The sequence below is a fragment of the Rhinolophus sinicus genome, linkage group LG07, assembly GCF_036562045.2.
Source record: "Rhinolophus sinicus isolate RSC01 linkage group LG07, ASM3656204v1, whole genome shotgun sequence".
Taxonomy (NCBI): domain Eukaryota; kingdom Metazoa; phylum Chordata; class Mammalia; order Chiroptera; family Rhinolophidae; genus Rhinolophus; species Rhinolophus sinicus.
Window position 1 is genome coordinate 85,259,107 of NC_133757.1, and position 20,231 is coordinate 85,279,337.

General features: G+C 45.6%; 1 protein-coding gene across 3 annotated transcripts in view; it reads right to left on the bottom strand.

Annotated features, from left to right (window-relative positions):
• Positions 1 to 20,231, bottom strand: part of DPYSL2 (dihydropyrimidinase like 2) — a 107,658-nt gene that overhangs the window by 43,653 nt on the left and 43,774 nt on the right. For all 3 annotated transcript variants that reach the window (XM_019714962.2, XM_019714985.2, XM_019714978.2), the window contains exons 2-3: positions 19,544 to 19,632; positions 17,731 to 17,915 (exon numbers count right to left, since the gene is read on the bottom strand). In XM_019714962.2, the coding sequence (XP_019570521.1) occupies positions 17,731 to 17,915; positions 19,544 to 19,632 (274 nt within the window). The remainder of the gene's footprint in view (positions 1 to 17,730; positions 17,916 to 19,543; positions 19,633 to 20,231) is intronic.

A 20,231-nucleotide genomic window follows, 5' to 3' on the forward strand; every position in this document is an offset into this window, starting at 1 on the left:
ACCTACCAGCAGTTTATGAGTGCACATTTTACTACAACGTAGCCAACACTAGGTACTATAACTCCGTTAATTATCTGAAAATTTAGTAGACAAAAACTTAGCTCATTGTCATTTTAATTTATATTCCTTTTATTACTTATTCAGTTAAATATTTTTCCTAAGTTTAAATGGTAGAATTATTTCTTCTTTTGCGAATACCTTGTTCATACCCTTTACTTTTCCTATTAGCATTCATCTTTTTATCAAAATGTTGATTGTATATTTTAAATGCAACTACCCTTTTATTATATATTACAAATCTAGTTTCCTACTTCTTGTGTTTCTTTTCATTATTTTACTCTGATGGTGTTTTTAACTTCTGTGTAGTCAAGTGTCTCCCTCCATCTTTTCTGATTTGTCCCTCTGATGAAACATGGAAATTATATGACTCTTCATCTGTTATTTCCTTCCGGTTCTCTTTGACTTTGTTGTTTAAATTTAACTTTAACCCATCTTAAAAGTATTTTGGTATATGATGTAGTGTAAAGCGTTTACCTTTCTTTGTTTTTCAAATGGCTATTCCAGCATAATACTGTGACTATGCCATCATCTCCCCATGAGTTTGAAATATTACTTTTTTCAATCCCTTTCAAATATTTTTACTTCTTATTTTTCTTGTCTTATTACATTGTCTAGCACTTCCAGAAAAATAATAGTATAATAGAGATAGTAATTGGCATTCTGGTCCCGGACTCATCAGAGGGAGACCCTGAAGTATTTGCCGGGCCAGTGCTAATGCTCCTGCCCAAGGTCCAGGGCCCAGAGACCTGGTATAAAATGGAAGTTCAAGGCAAAGAGAAGACAGCAGTTTCTACACATTTTCCACACACAAACAAAATGCCTTTGAGAAGCACCTAAGATATTGGATACTAAACAGACCAAATGAAGACAATGCTAATATTTCCTATGGTAAATCCAAGACTTTGACAGGGAGGGGATTAGGGTAGAGAGATCGTCAGATGTCAGATTTTTCATTAGTCCTGCAGTGAAGGAGTGTTCAAAACGTGGCGGCCCTGGAGCTCACGGGGCAGCCAGTAGCTGAATTCCTAGCTCGGCGCTTCCTTTGACTCTCAAGAGACAGATTCCCTCACTCATTTCCTTCACTTCCTCTTTCCCCCACTAGGTTCATTTCCCCCTCATCCAGGAAGCCTTTACAGACTATCCAGATGGAAGCTGGCCACTTGCCCTTCAGACCAAGCAGAGTGCTCATCTGGCTTTCACCTTTTCCCTGGCATGACTTTCTAGGACACACTGGCTCCTCACTATCCAACTCTGACCATCTGACTCCCTCACTTCAACTCCACAAAAGTGCCAGAAAAGAACTCCATTCAGCCAAAGCAAATTGCTCTCAGGGTAGGGTGGTTATAGATCCTCACTCAGGACCGATATCTTCCTACTTTCACACAGGGGTGAGGATCTGAGTCATCTGGTCCCCACGCAGAAAGAAGACTTTAATTTCAATGAGGGAGTATGGCAACCACGGACAGGTCCACTAACAGCAGTAATAAAGTGAGAGAAGAGAGGAAGGGAGGAGGCAGGAAAATGATGCAACGGAAACAGATATTCCCAACAGCTAACGAGCATTTGTGGGCGTTGTTAAAATAAAAGTCCATCACTTTGTAGGTAAACATAGGGCTAATCTAACAGATTTAAAACCATAACTCTGAGTCATCGATAAAGGTTTAAATGATATTTCATTCCCTCCAGTTAGAAGGAAACATGCGTTACCCTTGAAGAGGTAGTCTCCCTTGTTTTAAAGGGGGAATTTTTCAGGAGAGGGTCTTTCAGGAAGGAAGGGACTTAACACTTATTAAGTGCCAGGTATATGCTTGATACTTTTTACACTCTACCAAATTCAAGCTGCACAGTAACCTTGAAACATTGTATTACAAATCAGAAAACAGTGGCTCAGGATTACCATCTGATTCAGGAATTCCACTTCTGGGTATATACACAAAAGAATTAAGAGCAAGGAGTATTGGTTCATAGCAGCATTATTCACAATAGCCACAAGGTGGAAACAACCCGTGTCCATCAATAGACAAATAGATTTTAAAATGCGGTAGCTGCATACAATGGAATATTATTCAGCCTTAAAAAGGAAGGAAATTCTGACACATGCAACATAGATGGACCTTGAAGCCATGATACTGAGTGATATAAGCCAGTCACAAAAGTTAAACACTGTTTGGATTGTATTTGTATGCAGTACCTAGAGTATTCAAATTCACAGAAACAGAAAGTAGAATGGTGGCAACCAGTGGCTGGAAGGAGAGGAATGGAGAGTTAGTGTTTAATTAATACAGAGTTTCAGTTTTGCAAGATGAAAAAAGTCCTGGAGATGGATGGTGGTGATGGCTGTACAACAATGTGAGTGCACTTACTGCCATTGAGCTGTACACTTAAAAATGGTTAAAGTGGTCAGCTTTATGTTGTGTGTATGTTAGCACAATTTTTTAAAAAGAGAGAAAGAGAAGGAGGGAGGGAAGAGGGAAAAAAAGAAAACTGTGGCTCAAAGAAATGAAAAATACTTCCCAGCTAGAAGACAGTGAAGGTACAAATCAAACACCATGTGGCCAAATCCCGAGTCCAAGCTCCCTTCCCTCACGGCACCTCCTGGAGCTCCCCCCGTCCCCACCTCAGGCACCTGAAGACCTGCCCTCACACAGCACAGGCTTCTTGCCAATGCCCTGCTCCTGCTCTCCAGGAACTAACTCTCCAGCAAAGCAGATTCCGCTGCCCAAAATCCCAGGAGCACCTGCCACCCCCCTGCCTGCCAGGCTACACAGTCAGGAGACCCTCGACAGTGCCTGTGAGAGGACTGGCTGGATTGTGATGGTAAATAGAAGGGAGTGGAGACTGGAGAGGAACTGAGAAAAACAGGCAGGTGGAGCGGACTTGCAACCACAGTGAACAGTGAATACTACTGTGCTCCAGCCCTTCACACTAAAACTTTTTTTAAATACCCAGCAATACTGATTGATTTGTAAATTCTAAAACATACCAGACTCTTGTTTACCAAATTCCACAAGCCTCAATCCATCCACACGCCACCTCTGTGTTGGCTGCCCACCCCACAATCAGACTCTACGGCAAATCCTGACCGGCCTACAAGTCTTGGCTCACTCAGGACCTGTTCGGGGAAGCCTACCGGTGACTCTCTCAGGCAGATTTTAAAGGTTTCTTCTTCTCTGTGGTCCCTGAACCTTAGTATAGAAATTATTCACATTTTATGATGATCTTTCATTGGTAGGTCTCCTCAGTAGCCTACAAGAACAGGGACCATATCTGTAGTTCTGATGCCTAGACCAGGAACGCCCACGGGGCCTAGCAAACATCAGCTGAATGTGCACGGGTGACGGGATGAATGAACAGGGGTTTCTTCGCAGTGAAAACGACAGTGCTAATTAACTGCGTTTAGGCAGAGCAGTAGCTGTGATGGCACTGGGGAAGTGACCACATCCTTCCTTCTGGTTATCACCCTCCATCAGCCCACATCAATGCAGCCTCAGCTGTCTAGCTCAATATTCTCTGTTCTGTCAGGTGCTCACTGCTGTTACATCACCGGAAACATCCGGAAACAAGGATGGAGTCGCCTCAAAGGACAGGGACTGAATGAAACCACACTTCACACCTGATGTCCCTCCTATGACAGAGGCCCAGCAGGACACATGCTGCCCAAGGAGCCAGATGGTCAGGGTTTCCGTCCTTATTTGGCCTTGGCATTAGTTGGGTGGCCTTGGGCAAGTCCCTTAACCTTTCCATTCTGCCATTTCCTCATGGGAAGTGGAGGATATTTTTGGCCCTATCTATTTTATAGAGTGAGCGGGAGGGTCCCAGGGGACAGCAGCTATCAATGCAGAACGTAATGAGTCTTCTTACTCTGGCCTATGGAGAGGGGGCATGGCCATCTGAGGCCGGAATGGACTGGCCTGGGAAATCCCCAGCACGGGGCCAAGGGTGCCCAGGCCTGGCGGGCTAGTGTGCTATGTCAGAAGAGGGACACTGCAGCAAAGAGAGTCCAAGGCCCCTGCCAGTTCTGCCCGACCCAGGACCATTTATTCACTCATGCCACCGGAAAGCAGAATGAAGGATGCTCACAAAAGACAGCAAAACTTACTAACACTTGTCACCCCAATAAACTTTAATTAAAAAAGAAAATTTAAAAAAAAAAAAAAGACGGCAAAACAGGACTCATTCTGGGCCACTTGGTGAAAGGGGAGGAAGTCTGGAGGGGATGGAGGTCGCCATTCCAACTAGCCAGGGACAGGGAACCCAGAGAGAGGGCTCCAGGGGTTGCTGGGGTGGGGTGAGGGGTGGGGGGCAGTGCTGGCTGAGTCCTACTTCACTGGGGCACCCCTGGTTTCAATTCTTCTTTCCCATCACTATGACCATCCTTATACTTTTCCCATCAGATGTCTCCACGCAGGGTTAGGAAAACACACTCACAACCAAGTCCTCACGTCATAGATCAAGACAAGGCGTGATTAAGAGTGAGTGACTGAGTGACTGGCCTTAAAATAAAGCCTCACGTCAAAAGCACAATGAGAGACTCACTCCTCCCCCAGATGGCAGTGATCGAAACGATGGATGATAACAAGTGATGGCGAGCGCATGCCGAGCTTGGAGCCTTCCTACGTTCCCTGCGGCTGGAAGTGTAAAATGGTGCCACTGTGGAAAACACTTTGGCAGTTCCTCAAAAAGTTAAAGGTGGTATTACCATATAACCCAGCAACCCACTTCAAGAAACATGAAAACAAATGCACACTCAAAAACTTGTCCATGAATGAACATTACTCACACGCAATATCCAAAAAGCGGAAACAACCCAAATGCCATCAACTGATCAATGGACAAGCAACATGTAGTACATCCACACAACGGAACGGTGCGCAGCCATAAAAAGGAATGAAGTACTGATACACGCTACAACATGCATGAGCCTTGAAACCTACGCTCAGCAAAAAAGCCAGACACAAAAGGCCATATACTGTATGATTCCGTTTATATGAAATGTTCCGAACAGGCAAATCCATAGAGACAGAACGTTGAACGGTGTTTGGCACAGGCTGAGAAAGGGGGAGTAGCTGTAAATTGGCATGGAGTTTCTTTGTGGAGTGGTAAGAATGTTCTGAAATTAAACAGAAGTGATAGTTGCACAATTCTGTGAATATACTTATAGAATCACTGCATTATACACTTCAAAAGACTGAATTTTATGGTATATAAATTATACATAAATTTTTAAAGAGTCAGTATAGTTTGTATAAGCCAACATATAACATAAATAATGAATGAATGAAGCAACCGTAAACTGATAAGATTCTGTTATTACTCAGCATCTTTTTTTAAATTCTTAAGAACAAGTAAGAATTAGCTGTTTTTTCGCAAAGCATCTTAAGAATAAAGAGAATGAAGAAAAGAAAGGGTCAAGCCAATACATGAAGAGGGAAAACAACCGGGGAAGTCACATTTTCTGGCACAATCATGGATGGAAAACCTATCGGTTGCTAGAGGCCACCTTTAACTGCCAGAGACCATGGAAATAGGGGATTTATGTCAGAGAAGCAGAAATGTCTCACAGAGCATTGCTTCTGGATCGCCTGACTCGCTCAGAACACAGACATAAAGCTCAAATGCCCGTCTGCACAAGCCAGAGAACACAACTGAGTGAGAACTTCCCACTCCCCTACATAGGAGAACCCATTCCTTTTTAATTGATCAGCTTTTCCAGTCTGTCTTTCATAAAGAGGACTTGCCATTTCATGAAAACCCACACTTCACTACACAGAAAGATAACACCTTCTTCAGCTATTCTCGGGAAAATAAGCTTTGTCTTAGAGATGAGTTTGCAGTGAGTTTCATGTCACCAGCACTCACTATCAATAATGAGCTACGAGGCACAAAGCAGCAGAAGTAGTACAGATATAAACGTGCACCATGGGCCCAAAAGTGGGCTCAGTCCTGCCTCCAAGGTCATGTCACCTCCTGTGCCTTAGTTTCCCAGCAGCAAAATGAGGGGATTGCAACAAACACTCTCTATGTCCCAGCCACAGCCCTCACCTGGAACTTGCAATCAGGTGTCAGGTTACCACCCATCCCCCAGTAATAAAGAGTTTGGTACTGAAGCTTTACCTGTCCTTCAGACCAACCATTACTTAAAAGTACCTTTTTCTACAATATAAAGGGAGAAATGATCAGATATCTTGACTCTCCCACTAAGCAGGATATAAAATTTAGTAAAGCAGATCTTCCTTTTCCAAAGTAAGATGGAAAATACATTTTCGTAGAGGAGGTGGGGAAAGAACTCACCGACAAACAGAGCTGAAAGCTTTCAGCAAGAAAAGACATTTAGGTGACCCTCCAGAGGTGCCTCTGTAACATCCAGAAGAAAAGCATTTCGGAGCTATGCTGACCATTATAATCGAAAAAATAAGTAAAAAGATATACAACGAAATGAGAGGCTTGCTGAAGTCAATCACACAAAACCCAGTTAGCCCTCCACACATCCAGGATCCAGGTGTCATGATAAAAAGTTCTGAGTGTCAGAGCAAAACTGGGCTGAAGGGGCTACTATCCCCACCCACGTAATCTGCCCCAAGCCCTGTCCTACCCATTTCCCTGAATCCTTAGCAACCCTGTTAGGCAAGAAAGGCTGGTCTAGGCCCTTCTGACAACGGACAAAAGCAAGACAGAGATGTGGGTCAACGTGCCTGAACGAATAAGCAGCACAGTGGAGACCAGAATTAAGGTCTCCTGAGTCCCAGCTCCATGAAGATGCATCGTCAAGAAGTTTAGGCCTCAAATTCTTTCCATTACACCTCATGCTTCTTCCCCTTGGATTTCTTCCATAAAGGAAAAAACAATGCAGAGAACAGCAAACCCAACTCTGAGAAACTGTTTGATTTTCCTCCCTGTCCCTGTGACTCCTCAAAAAATGCCATCTGCCTGAGGTGCTTCCCGACCAGAGAGCAGAGCCTAGTGAACCTTGATGAAAGACGAGACCCAGGCAAGACAGCCTTTGAAGCTGCTTACGGGACAGAGCTCAGCACGACCCAGCCCTGTGTGGAAATGGGTTCCTGGGCCTCCAGGAAGAGGGATTAAGCTCAGTTGATGAACGCATGACAACAGTTTCTCCTCTCAACTGCTCTCCGAATCCCATCTGGGAGACAGGGGGAAATCTAGGTCATCAATCCAGTGCTTCTGTTCGGGAGACCAGAGATACTCAACACACCACCATCTTGGTGAGCATCCTCCCCGTTGGGCATGGCCTCTTGCTTAGTGACACATGTTCACTATCTGATCACTTTCTCCCTTTATATTGGGGGGGGGGAGGGGGACAAAAACCAAACAACTTTTCAATGAAAGTTGGATCAAAGGGCAGGCGAAAGCTTAAACACTGAAATCTTTCTGTCCCTTGGGGATGGATCTAAGCCCAACACCTGAGCACTAACTCCAGGTGGTGACTGCATCTGGGACGTCTGGGAAGCACCTGGCACAATGCTGGGCACAGGGCAGCATTCAGGGGCACACTTTTTAATGGTTAAAAAGCATACAATGTTCCTTTATACTGAGATCTGCGAGTGCCGTTGGCCCAGAGCTTGGATCAGAATCCTAGCCCCTAACTCCTGCAAGCTCCCTGGCATGAGGCGAGTCACCTGGCTTCTCTGGGCTTCCCATTTCCTCATTTACGGTCTGAGGAGAAGCCCACATATCTTCAGGGTTGACATAAAGATTAGACACAGTGTTCATAGGGCTTTCATGGCACAGATCCCCAAGAAATGATATCAACTATCTGATCCCTCCAAAGTACCTTTCTTCTGACCATCTCATGTGCAGAGGATGAAGGCATGCAGCATCTCCCTATGAGTCTGCAGGTCAGTGGAGGGGTCCAGAGAGTGTCCACTGGGTCATTCCCTTTCAGAGCTCATCAGAGGACAAGAGCATTCAATGCAAGCCCCTGAGAGGAAAAGTGACGTGTGTCTGGGTTTACCTGGGACAGCCCTGGTTTGCATTGTTGTCCTGGGGTAAAAATTAGTAATTTTAAGAGTGTATTTTCACTCTTAAAAATACATCCATTTGGACAGTAACTTAAAGGACTGAAGTCCCCATCTAATGGTATAAAACGATACTTAAAACACACACCACCAATACTGGGCCTGGGCTGCGACACTCTGTTGGGCTTGCATTCAAAACGCTGAAGCAAACATGGGATTTCTTCTAGAATATTAAGTCCGCCCTCCTCCACTGGGCTCAGAGTGGTCCCCACATATCTGTCAATCCCTGGGGCATAGTTTTCTAACTCAACTCTCGTATTGCCTTAACTATGGATCTGTTCTGCCTGCCTTTTTATCCCCTACGATTTGTACAGCTAACGAACCAAGGCACCGAATACATACCAATGGTACAGACTGCCAGCTGAATGAAAGAAGCATGAGCTGCACACGTTAAAGAAAAAGCAGCTGTTTGCTCTGCCAGAACTGGCCAATAATGGGTCAGGGACCAGCGCTTTCATCTGAGGGGTGCGACACAATCCCTCCATTTGATGTCAGGAAAGGGGAATGAGTCACTCACCAGGCCTGCCCAGAGGAGAGGGCCTTGCATTCTGCCAGGACCGTCACGCCATGCTTCTCTGCGTGTTAGGCCCTGTATGACTAAATGCTTCCTGAGCTGAAATAACCCCTGGGGAAGAATTTGTCACCAGTGCTGCCAGAGGAATGACCCCTGGGTCTTGCACTGGAAGCTCCACTAGCTGCAGGGCTCTGGGAAGGAGAATGTTGGCACAAGTTCAGCGAGGACGGCAGACCTCTCTGAAGCGACCATAATGAATCCACTAGGAGAAACAGAGTGGGTCCGGGCGTTCAACAGCACAGTAATGACCAATTATAAAGTTGGCCTCGTTTGAATTCCTTTTTTGGCTGAAAATTCAAATCTAGAACAAGTTATTGACTTGATGAGCTGTTTCCTGGTGACACTTTGGCATCTGCGGAGCAGGATGTGTTGTCAAGAAATTTAGGCCCCGAATTCTCCAATGATTATTGAGGGGAAAGAAATAAAGTGGAAAGTAAAATTTTTATTTTTTTGTATAAGAAGCGATATTAAAGGGCTTATTATACAGAGCTGTTTTTCCTGCTATGTTCAAAACAAACTCCATTACATGGACTTAGAGATGAAACAAGCCTTGACCTCTCTTTCTAATCTCACCAAGTGGCAATAAAGGGAGGTGACCCATCTGGGATCAGCTGTCATGTGACTGCATCCTTGGATCAGGAGAGATGAACAATAGATGATTGAGAGATACAGACAGAAAGATAGATAGATAGATAGATGGATATTAGATTAGATACATTAGATAGACGATAGAGACTAGATTAGATAGATGCACAGACTCAGATATTTAACAGATTAAATATGTAGATATATGGACTAGGCAGATAAGATAGATGATAAGATATATGATAAATTAGATAGATAATTGAGAGATAGATTATAGCTAGACAATAGATAGATACATAGATAGATTGATTGATTGATTGATAGATGATAGACTGATTCACACATGTAACCAAAAGTGTCACAATAATCATTTTTAAATAGTATGGCGCAAACAATCTCACTTTTCACATAATCCTAACAAATAGGAATCTAGTGTCTCCATTTTATAGATGTGGAAATGGCCATTTGGAAATATATTAAATAGTCACACTCAAACAGAAAGTACTAGAAAGAGACACCGAACTTAGACCTTCCGATCCGTGGAACGCCCCCTTCCTGTCCCACGGCGTTACTTACGAGCTCACCCTCTGAAGCACGGTCCAGTAAACTTCACCCAGCTGGGAGAGAAGCGGAGACAGAAGATCTCAGTGGTTGCCTGAAGAGCCTATGATTCTATGTTATTACCAGGCTCTTTGGATTTTTCCCTCACAGGCTCCCCACAAGGAAGGATTCCAGTTCTGACCTATCATTAGAGGGAGATTAGGTCATAAACACTATTGGTTCAACCTAAAGAGAGTAGGGTTTTCTCAGGGAAACCAGCACAGCAGGTGGCCCAGGGAGCTGGGGACAGCAGTCCAGGTTCCAGCTGCACTCCACCTTCTGCACTCCCTCTCGTGACACCACCTCCAGGTCCTAACCAGTGCCCTACTCAGCCAGGTAAAACCAGAGGACACCAAGAACAGCAACTGAAGGAGGAGGCCCTTCGCTCTGCCCACCCTGCTTCATAAGCGCCAGGAGGGCACCTGGCTGCAGAGTCCACCCACCCCAGGTCAGGACAGTGTAATCCGCCTTTCTTCCTAAAGGGAACAGAGGGCAGAGATGTGACGCCTCCAGCTTTTAGAAAACCTTGTCAGACATTCAATTTCAGCAGAAGTCCAGCTGTTGGAGCAAGTATCTTAGCTCCGTGGCTTTTTAATGCTGGCTATCCCTTACGGCAGAAGCTTAAAACTATCAACGCACTCAGGCCCACCAGAACAATGAAATCAGAAGTTCCTGTCTCCGTACCTTATGAAAACTCCCCAGGGGATTCCAGCGTGTTCTCGAGGTGTGTAACTACAGCACTGGCTCACTGCAAAATTCCCTCCACCAGATAGTCAGCCTGGGCCACAAAGACCCAACCCCCGCTGCCTCCTCTCTATCATTAGGGGAACATTTAGTCACAGTCAAAGAAAGCCTCCCAAATGGGTTAACCAGAGAGAACTCTAATTTCTACTCACTGTAATGCCCCTATATCATTACCATGGCCATTAAGATGGACTAAAAGCAAGGAATTTGGGTAAACGGCTTCACCCAACAACAGCAGCAAGTCAGAGACAGAGCCCTCAAAACCCAAACAAATAAATAATCCTTCTCCCCCGAGAATAGGAAGATCTTCTCAAAGAGGGAAAAAGGGAAAGAAGGGGAGAGGGCCCCAAATGGAGTAATTTGGGGCCAGAGTTATGGACAGTAGGTAGGAAAACGCAAATCCCTTGGCCAACCACTCCCAAAAACAGTCATTTTTTCCTTTAAAATACGGTGTACCATTAATTTTTTAAAGATAGAGTATTCACCTATTACGGGCTCTCACGGAAAGCAAACGAATGCAAACCTAGGCAGGGAAAATGAAATGGGTACTTTGTCCCATTTCCTGTCATAAACAGAAGGAGGTATTATTAAACAAACCCACTGAAAACGTACAGTGTTGTTAGTTTTCTTAATGACTAAGTGGGTATGTCCCTTTTAATCACCCTTTTTCCCTGCAACTCAGCATGGGAGCTGTGCAGGGACCATGCTTTGGAGGGAAGGTAAGCAACGGGGGAAGGCAGTAAGGGGATGGGGTGGTTTCCCAGCTGTGTTTCCCCAGGCCCTAGGATTCCCCGGAGGCAGAGGGGCTGCCAAGAGGGAGAAGACAGGGAGAAAGGAGGTGAGCATCTGGGCTCCTCCACAGCACGCCATTCCAGTCAGAGCAGGACTGCCTTTATCAGTCTCATCTGCCAGGTTGTGTGTGTGTGAGGGGGAGGACACAGAACAAGGGCGTCCTTGGACATGTGAGTGTTATGTAGGCTCTCCTCTAGCCACACGGAACCCTGAGGCCATGGGATACTGACCGCTGAATGCCTGCGCCTCATGTCCAAAGACTAGGAAGACTTTATGGAGCCCCACATTTCCACTTCCCCCACGCCTCTCCTGGCCCTAGCTGTCATTCTGGGCAACAGGACTGACAGCAAGTTCCCAACAGTCTGCACATACCCTGTCTATAGAAAGTCAGAGAACAGGCTCGGGAAGCATCCAAGTACGGACACTCTCCAAGCTCTGTGTACAACACCCACAGGCAGAGTCAGAACTGGATTGGGTAGGATGCAGGCTCCATCTTCAGAGGTGAGAAAACCCACCCCCTTCATGGGGATGGGGTGATTTCCAAAGCTGCCAGCTCTCAAGTCAGGAACCTGGTATGAAACCACTAAGCAGACGAGGATAACTGCCACGATGCCCATCACATAGGGTTTAGGGAGCCAAACAGGAATGTCCTCGCTTCTGGAAGGGCCTAGGAAGACCCTAACCCCCACCGGGCTAGGAGGCTGGTGGGTGGAGCCCAACAGAGTAGCCTCCATCATGAGACAAGCACGTGTAGCGTGCCGGGCCTCCGGGTACAGCTGCGCTATTTCTCAGGACTCATCACTGTTTTCACACTCTTCCTCTGCTCAGCACCAGGAATTCGGTGATGAGCCCAAAATATCCCCAGGAGTGGATGGATTCTTCCAGTCAAGCCCCTCGTGGTGGAGATTTGCGACACCTGAGCGAGCCCCGTCCTGGGGTGTCTGCTTGCAGAAGGCACCCATGTCTTTAGGCAAAATGTGTGACCTCGCCCCTGTGGAGCCTGGGGGGACTCGAGGAGGGGCAGACGGAAAGTGCCCACACCATCAGCCATCGGATAACGTGGCTTTCTAATCGCCAGGCCATGGGCAGATTTTGCGGCGATAACTCTGGTCCTGGACTTTGAAACTTCAGTTTGATGTGGTCAGTCTTCTGTGTAAACACTTCCTACCCCGAGTCAAATGAATGATGCAAAGGGAATAATCAAAGTATCAATTACAGACACATTCATATTATAGTGTGTGTGTGTGTGCACGCGCTCACACATGTGTACTCGTCAGAAAGAGGGAGCAAACCCAACTGCCACATGGATGAAAAAATAACAAGCAATGGATGTGCCACAGTGACACGGAGCCACGTCTCCTCAGGAAAGCCCAGCCAGCAGCATATGAAAAGCCTGCTCGCCTATGTCTCGGGCCTCCTGCCTCCACGGGCGAGGATCTCTAGAAAGAACTAGGACAAGCCCAAGGGGTTTTAGGAAATGAGCGCTGAGTCTGCCGTGGTGCTTAGTTAAGGCCACTTCTCAAACAGATCTGACCCTGTGCACTCATATGCAAGCTCTCTCACAGGAGGGCCAGCAAGAGCTGCTATTCCCACTGCCTTCCAAAATGACAGTCCAGGAGGAGGGAGGGGCCCCCATCCACAATCTCAGGCTGATATGTGGGCTCTGGACTTTCCCCTCCTGCCTCTCTCCCCCAGCTGCTGCAACAGAGTGGCCCACTGCAGGGACCCAGTGGCTGAGCAGCAGAAATGGGGGCACGGCTGAAGAGGCAGCAGATACAATTAACATCAGACTCCCAGCTTTCTAGCATCACATTCAGATAAAGCAAAAAACCAAGTCCCATTAGTGTATTCATTCATTCATTCATTCATTCATTCATTCATTCATGCAATAGCAGACATTAATGGAGTATCTCAGGAGTGACACTGCTGGGTGGGTGGGGAATATTAAAATGAAAGAGACAGAGGAACCTTGATCAAACTGTAACGCAGGATGGATGTCAAAAGGGCCAAGAGGGAAAAACCCAAGGTTGGTGAAGATGCAAAGAAACAGCAGATTATAGTGAAGGGGGCTGAGCAGTGGCTTCGGAACAAAGGTGGCACCTAGGCTGGGCCATGGAGGGTTAACGAAGAGTCCCAGGGGCAGAGGCAAGAAAGGAAGGGCATCTCTGGCTTAATGACGAGGTGAGTCCAGGCTGGGCAGCAGGACTGGGCCACATCATGGAGGACTCTGCACTTGGGCTACATTCTCAGAGCCAAGAGGAGGCGCTGAGGGCCTCAGAGAAGGGAGAGGCATGATCCACGCTGGGCTGTGCTGGAGAAAGAGCCCGGGCTGCAGAGGCAGCACAGCAGGGGCAGTGAGACTTCTCAGAAGGCTGGGAGAAGACAGAAGTCTGAGTCAGGGGCAGTAGAGGAATGGGTGTAATAGTTAACACAGACACAAAATTGACTCAGTTCAGCACAGGGTGACTCTGTGGGTTCAAGCCAGCACAACCACAAGGGCAGCCCTCTCTGGGGCTGGGCACCAGCAGAGAGGCAAGAGTACGGGAGAAATGGTGAGTCTGATTGGAGATGGCTGCCGGGAGGTGCCTGAGGCACATCTGGGAGCCACTTCTAGAAGGTAAGTGACAAGTCCAGAGTTCAGGAGAGAGGGCCCTTCTAGAGCTGTGGCAACCACCTGTCCTCACCCTCTCTGTGATCAAGTCCCATCCTGATCCCTGCTGTATGGTGGGGCACAGGGGCAGGGGAGGATGCCCCCTTGGGTGTGCTGTGCCCAGGACTCCATGCCCTCTAGGCAAAGCCTTGAGTTCAGGTTAGTAGCAATGACAGTCAGGCTCTCGTCTGAGCTGTAGGTTGTTGGAGACCTAGAGTCTGCAGATCTGGCGTGGACCCCCATACTTTCAAACAACAATCACCAGATTCAAATGCAGATTCACAGATCCCACCAGCAGACTACCTACTACTTCAATAGGTTGGGTGGGGCCCGGCATGCACTGCAGCTGACACCGGGGTACACAGTCTGCTGACCACGCTTGGAGAAGCCATGCTCCCAGCAATCAGGTCAGACCCTCCTGCAGCTGCAACCTCTTTCCTCTGCCTCTGGTGAGAAAGCAGAGATGGGGGAGGGAGGCGGGGAGCATCTACAGAGATGGGGGTTGCTAGAACCTCACGTGAGATGGAATAGTAACTGCCTCACTCGAGTGCTTACTATTACAGGTGCTGTTCTGATGCCTCCAAGTCAATCTTTGTAATAACTTTCCTCATTTTCCAGATGAGATGACTGAAACCCCTCAGCCGGTCTGCATGCCGCCTACAGGGCACGTCTGGAGCCTCTGCCCACCCATCACAAGATGGAAAGGGCAAAGGGTGCTCCCTCTGCCCTGCACTGAGTACTCCTTACAAAGGTCTCACTGTGGAAGTCTCAATAGGAGGCTCTGTTTGACGGCAATAATATTATTTTCTGCTGCTGACGTGTCACCTCCATTTTCAAACTGGGAAAATTCGCCTGCATTTTCCACTGCAGGCAGTGCCATTTCAGACAGAAACGAATCCTCCAGGTCCCATATGACATGGGAGACACACAGCAGGGGCAGGTGACACAGCTTGGAAACACTCAGAAAGGCGGGAGCAAGGGGAGGTGGGCTGTATTGTACCAATTTACTTCAGTGGCTTGTTTCTGCGTGTTTGCACTTGAATCTCTTCCAAGTGTACCAAGCATTTATTTCTGGCCTCAATACTCATTAAAGAATTGACAAGTCATAGGTACCAATAAAGTCACATTCAACTAGCTGCTTTTTGCAAGGCTCCCTCTCTGAAAAGAGGCCCCGGCCACTCACTCACTTGAAGCAATGCAGAATGTATGCTCAGCAAGCAGGAAAAAATCCTGCTTTCCTCATCTGCATTACACCACGTATGTCCTGAGGGAAGGGCAGGCGAATGGAAATTCTATAGTAACCTCAGCTGGTTATTTGCAAGAGTAGTTAATATTTTTCTCAAGCTGTAAAAACAGTGGAGTTTGGAGTGTGACAACTGCGACCACATCCCCACCACCTCTGATGACTTTTATTCTTTGGGGTTTGTTCATTCAATCCGCCTACTCTTCAGCCTAATTGACTATTACACACCCCGCATTAAAAGGTGATCGCATTCTGCCCAATTGAGCTGGGTGGGCAGTCTGATGTTTCCTTTCTCCCTCATTTCTGTTTGCCGTAGGGCATCTGCTGACTCTTCTGGGCCCCATAGGCCAGGTGCTGGACTCCTGGGGATGTCCCTCGTCCCTGCACTGAAGGAATCACCTGGAATGAAGGGAAAGACGCCCAAACCACTGAGAAAGAAGGCCGAAGAGAAAGTCAGGACATCGGTAAGAAGGGAGGTGCCCACCTGGCGATGGCAGAAGGGGAGGGAAAGCAGAAAAGGGAAAAGCAGCAAGAGAGGAACCAAAGAATGGGACACGTGTGAGGAGTGCAGAGGCACATTCAGGAATGAGAGAGTTAGGAGAAATAGACTGATGGGGTCTTTCAAGTACATGAGAACAAAATAGGCTTTTCTGTATCTGTTGAACAAAGTGCATTTAGAGGCAAGCTCTGTCCTGAGCTCAGTGACTTGCCAAATGTGGAAGCTAGAAAGTTCATCCAGGGTCACCTAATACAAAAGTGACTTACCCAAGGTCACACAGCAAGTTAGTGTTAGAGGGAGACCAGAACAGCAGACTCCTGTCTGGAGGGCATTTCCCCCAAGGACAGACATCACTGATCACTCGCTCGGGAAATATAAGTTGTGGCTTACTAACACTGTGACCAAGGTAAGGGCCTGCAGTGCCCCCATATGAACTCCAAAACTGAGGCAGATTATAACCTTGACTTGACCTTCCAGGCTGACACCAAACAGTCTATGATTCTCCAAGCTCCAGTGTGGCTCTACAGCCAGCCCTGGAGGAGGGGCAGAAATGCCCGGTGGTGCCAAGTGCGTCCTGACTGACACCACTCAAAATGGCAGAACGGAGTCCCCAGGTATATGTGGAGGGCCCCCCCTTGAAAATGGTACCCAGTAGGTTAGAAGGTGATGTGTGCAAGAAAGAAGTACTAAGGCTTAAATATTGGAGACTATTAAAAAAAAAAAAAAATTGGAGACTCTTTCTGGGCAGTGATGAGAAAGTTGATACAAGAGAGTGGTCCCTAATCTTTCAGACACACAGAAGAGCAGGACTGAGAGAACATGAGAAGGTGAGTGTGTGATTTAAAATGTAGGGGAGTTCAGACTAGGAAGGGATGGCTGGGCAACATTCTTGTAGGTGGTAGGATAGAAAAGAGGAAGCTTAGAGACAGACCCTAAGTCACAGGTCAAGAGACCATCATTGTGAAAAATAACAAGTTAAGATTGGTTTTCCTAAAGGATATCCTCAATACCTGAGTTCCTTTCATTTTGACCCTCTTCTGAAACGAACTGTTAGCTTTTAAGACAGACTGTATGTTGACGTTCACTCTTGGATAAAAAAAATGTTTTTAAATGTGTCAATAGGCCCCACTGTGCATCTTCCCTACCTCCGCAAAAACAAAATACTTCTCAAAGGGACAATCAGCAGGCATGTTGGAAACGCGCCACTCACAAGCAAACTCCTAACATGTACGTTATGAACCCCAGGAAATATACATTAGATGTGGCCCAATGAAAAGCATAAATCCCTTCAGTGCAAGACATGAGGACATTTCAATGGCTTGTTTCTGCATGTTTGCACTCCAGCTGTTGGCGGGAGCAGTTTTCTAAACCAAATGAAAATTAATATTAGCTATGGGTCCCTCTCCAAACAGAACTGCCCAATTCCATGTATGTCAAACTCAGGCCAGGAAGTATTGCCCCCATTTGATTTTCTTGTCAGTAGAATAGAGATTCCTGATGGAACATTTGCTATACCCCATCTTCATTCCGACAAGATTCACTGCCAGGAATTCTTTAAAAATCAAAAAATACTTAAGAGCAAAGACTCGAAACTATAATAATAGCTCTGGAGATTACTCCAATTGCTGTGTTTTCAAAACAATCACAATCAGATCATATTTTTGGGCTAAGGAAGACAAAAGTTCTCAAGCAAAGAAAGTAAGAATCCATTCCTTTCATCCTACCAAAATTCTCTAGAACCATATTCTCAAGTTCAACAGAACTCAGAGTTGGACAGAGAATGTGAGGAAGGAAACGAGACAACCACTGGCCCACCCCACCCCTTGAAGTGGTAGAGCAAGGCCACTGCTCAGTGCAGCAACTTTGAGAAGAGGCAAACAGCACAGACTCATTCTCAAATGATAAAAGTTCCCAAGCGCTAAGATAATTATTTTTAAGCTGTCTTACTGATCATGGTGGTTCCCCCAGCCAGCGCTGCCTTGGTGCCTTGAAAGAAGTCATCGGCGGAAGTCATTCCCTGGTCAGGCATCTGGAAGCGGGTATGAACGTCGATCCCTCCAGGAATCACCATCCTAGAATGGGCCTCGATGGTCTTCACCCCTCCTGGCACAATCAGGTTTTCTCCTATTTGCCTAAATAAACAGGGTGGGTGACGATTGTGGTAAATGAAATGTCCTCAAATCAAATGGGATCTGACAGACATTTCCTCCAACCCCTCAATTACCTGCCCCTGTGTTCCCTGGACTCTTCCAGTTACTGTGAGCATTCATAACATATTCACTCCCCATTCCCCACTCCCAATTAAGAGGCAATGCAGCCCTTACTAGAAAACAACATTCAAATAAGGCATCAGAGGCCTGATCAAGGAGGCTTAGTTACCGGAAAATCCCTAAGATCAAATATAACAAGGCCCCAAGATATTTACAGAAAATGCCACTACATATACTCTATAACACACACAGCTGAGCTAATTATCCTATAGCAATTTCCTCCAGACCCGGTTGCACTTTACAAATATAGAGATCCTTTGCAATATAGAGCAAATAGAGGTGGAAGGGTGAAGGTAGAACAAAACAAAGGGGAAAAAAAGTGCATACTATGACTGAAACGATTTAAAAATTTGGAAGTATGGGATTATCAACTCAGGTAGTAAGAGCAAAAAAATTAATATTCATTATGCTGGGGGACATGCAGATTTCCGATTTTTAAAAAATATCTCTGCTACATCTTCCTATCAGTTTTTTTTGTTTGGATAGAAGTTCAAAAACAAATTAGTGATGATTAGAAATAGAGGCTTGCTCACTTACAGGCCAGTGTCTTTCTGCTAGACCAGACCATACAGACTGCGAACTAGGGGAAAATGGAACAGGCAAGTCATGGTATTTGAGAGCCTGGAGCTGAGACTGTCACAAGCAAACACACATGGAGAAAACATTAAACGTGGAAATGGGAAGACCTATTTTAGGTTCATAAATCTGGGTGTGAGTTTCCAGGCAACAGACACATCCATTCTAGTTTTCCACTCCTCGGGACTGGTATGCTATAGTACTTGATGAATGCTGCTTATTCAAAAGATGTCATTTGCTACAGTGTTTGTCTTTAAACAGATGTGCTGTTTCTCCAGAGCCCTGTGAGCTGTCCCAGTCAGAAGGGCATGAGGATACTGGTATGTAGTCAGCTCACTTAACCCTCTAGAGTCCAAAAACACCCTAATGCAGTAACTGCTCTGTTGTTAGTAACACAATACACAGTAAACATAAGGGCAGTCTTATTGGTGTTTGTTTGCACTTACGGAATGAAACCTAAAATTCCCTAGGGGATGAGGCAGTATTTTGTCTGTGTTACTTGGTAATTAATTTGGTGTCCTTTGGCCCCAACCACTTGGATTCTTGATTCAGAAAGCAGATGTGCTAAAAGAGGTTGTACTCCATGTTTGTGTCCTTCGACTGGGCAAACCATCCAAACAACTACATTCTAAAAAAAACCTTTAATATTTCAATAGATCATAAACCAAGTATTTGAGCTGGCAACAAGAAGATATTCTGTCACCTAGATTAAAAATAGTAAATTACATAATGGGTAAGGAAATGGGTGTGCATTTAATTGTGGCTTTCAAATTCACAAATTACCACCAATCAAAATGGGCTTAAACAAATATTAAGTCACTCTGAAATCACTGGAAGCTTGATACTCTGTGTGTGACTCATAGGTAATGCTTGGGAATACTGGAAGCTACATATCTATACAATGTTACACTTACTTGATCAACCCATCTTCCATGTATATGTCTGCATAGAATGATTGGTCATCATTAACGATTTTACCTCCTTTGATCAGAAGCCGATCACTCTGAAACAAAGATATAATAAGGTCACAATGTATACATGACCCATGAGAAACACTGATACTAAAATAAACGAGTTAAGGACACATTTTCCCTACTCAAAAGTGATGCTCAAAATGAGCCAATTTTGGTAATGTTCAGTGACAAAAGTGAACCTGTATGTGGCAACTTATTCATCACCTCATGAGTCAAAAAACAATGGCAAAGCTCAAAGCTTATTATAGGTTAAAACAAACAAACAAACAAACAAAAAAAAACCCTCTTTCCAAAGACAATACTTTTTTAAATGTCTTTAGGATAAACTTCATTTTTCAAACAAATACACCCACATGTAGGGAAGTCAATTCTTGGCAAGGTTTGTGTCGGGGAAAATTAACCAAAAGTCTGTTGTCATGGGAAACTCTACACAAACACACTTGGTTCCTCCATAACAAGGTTCCAATTCAGTATGTTCTTTATATTTGTATTTCTCTTTAAAGGTAAATCACAGCGATTGCAGAAAACAAGGATAAAACACTTCAAGTGTGCACCACTTTAACTATTAAGCTGTTAAGAAAAAAAGTAAAGTTTTATAATAAAGTAGATGAGATGGCAGGTTCTAAAA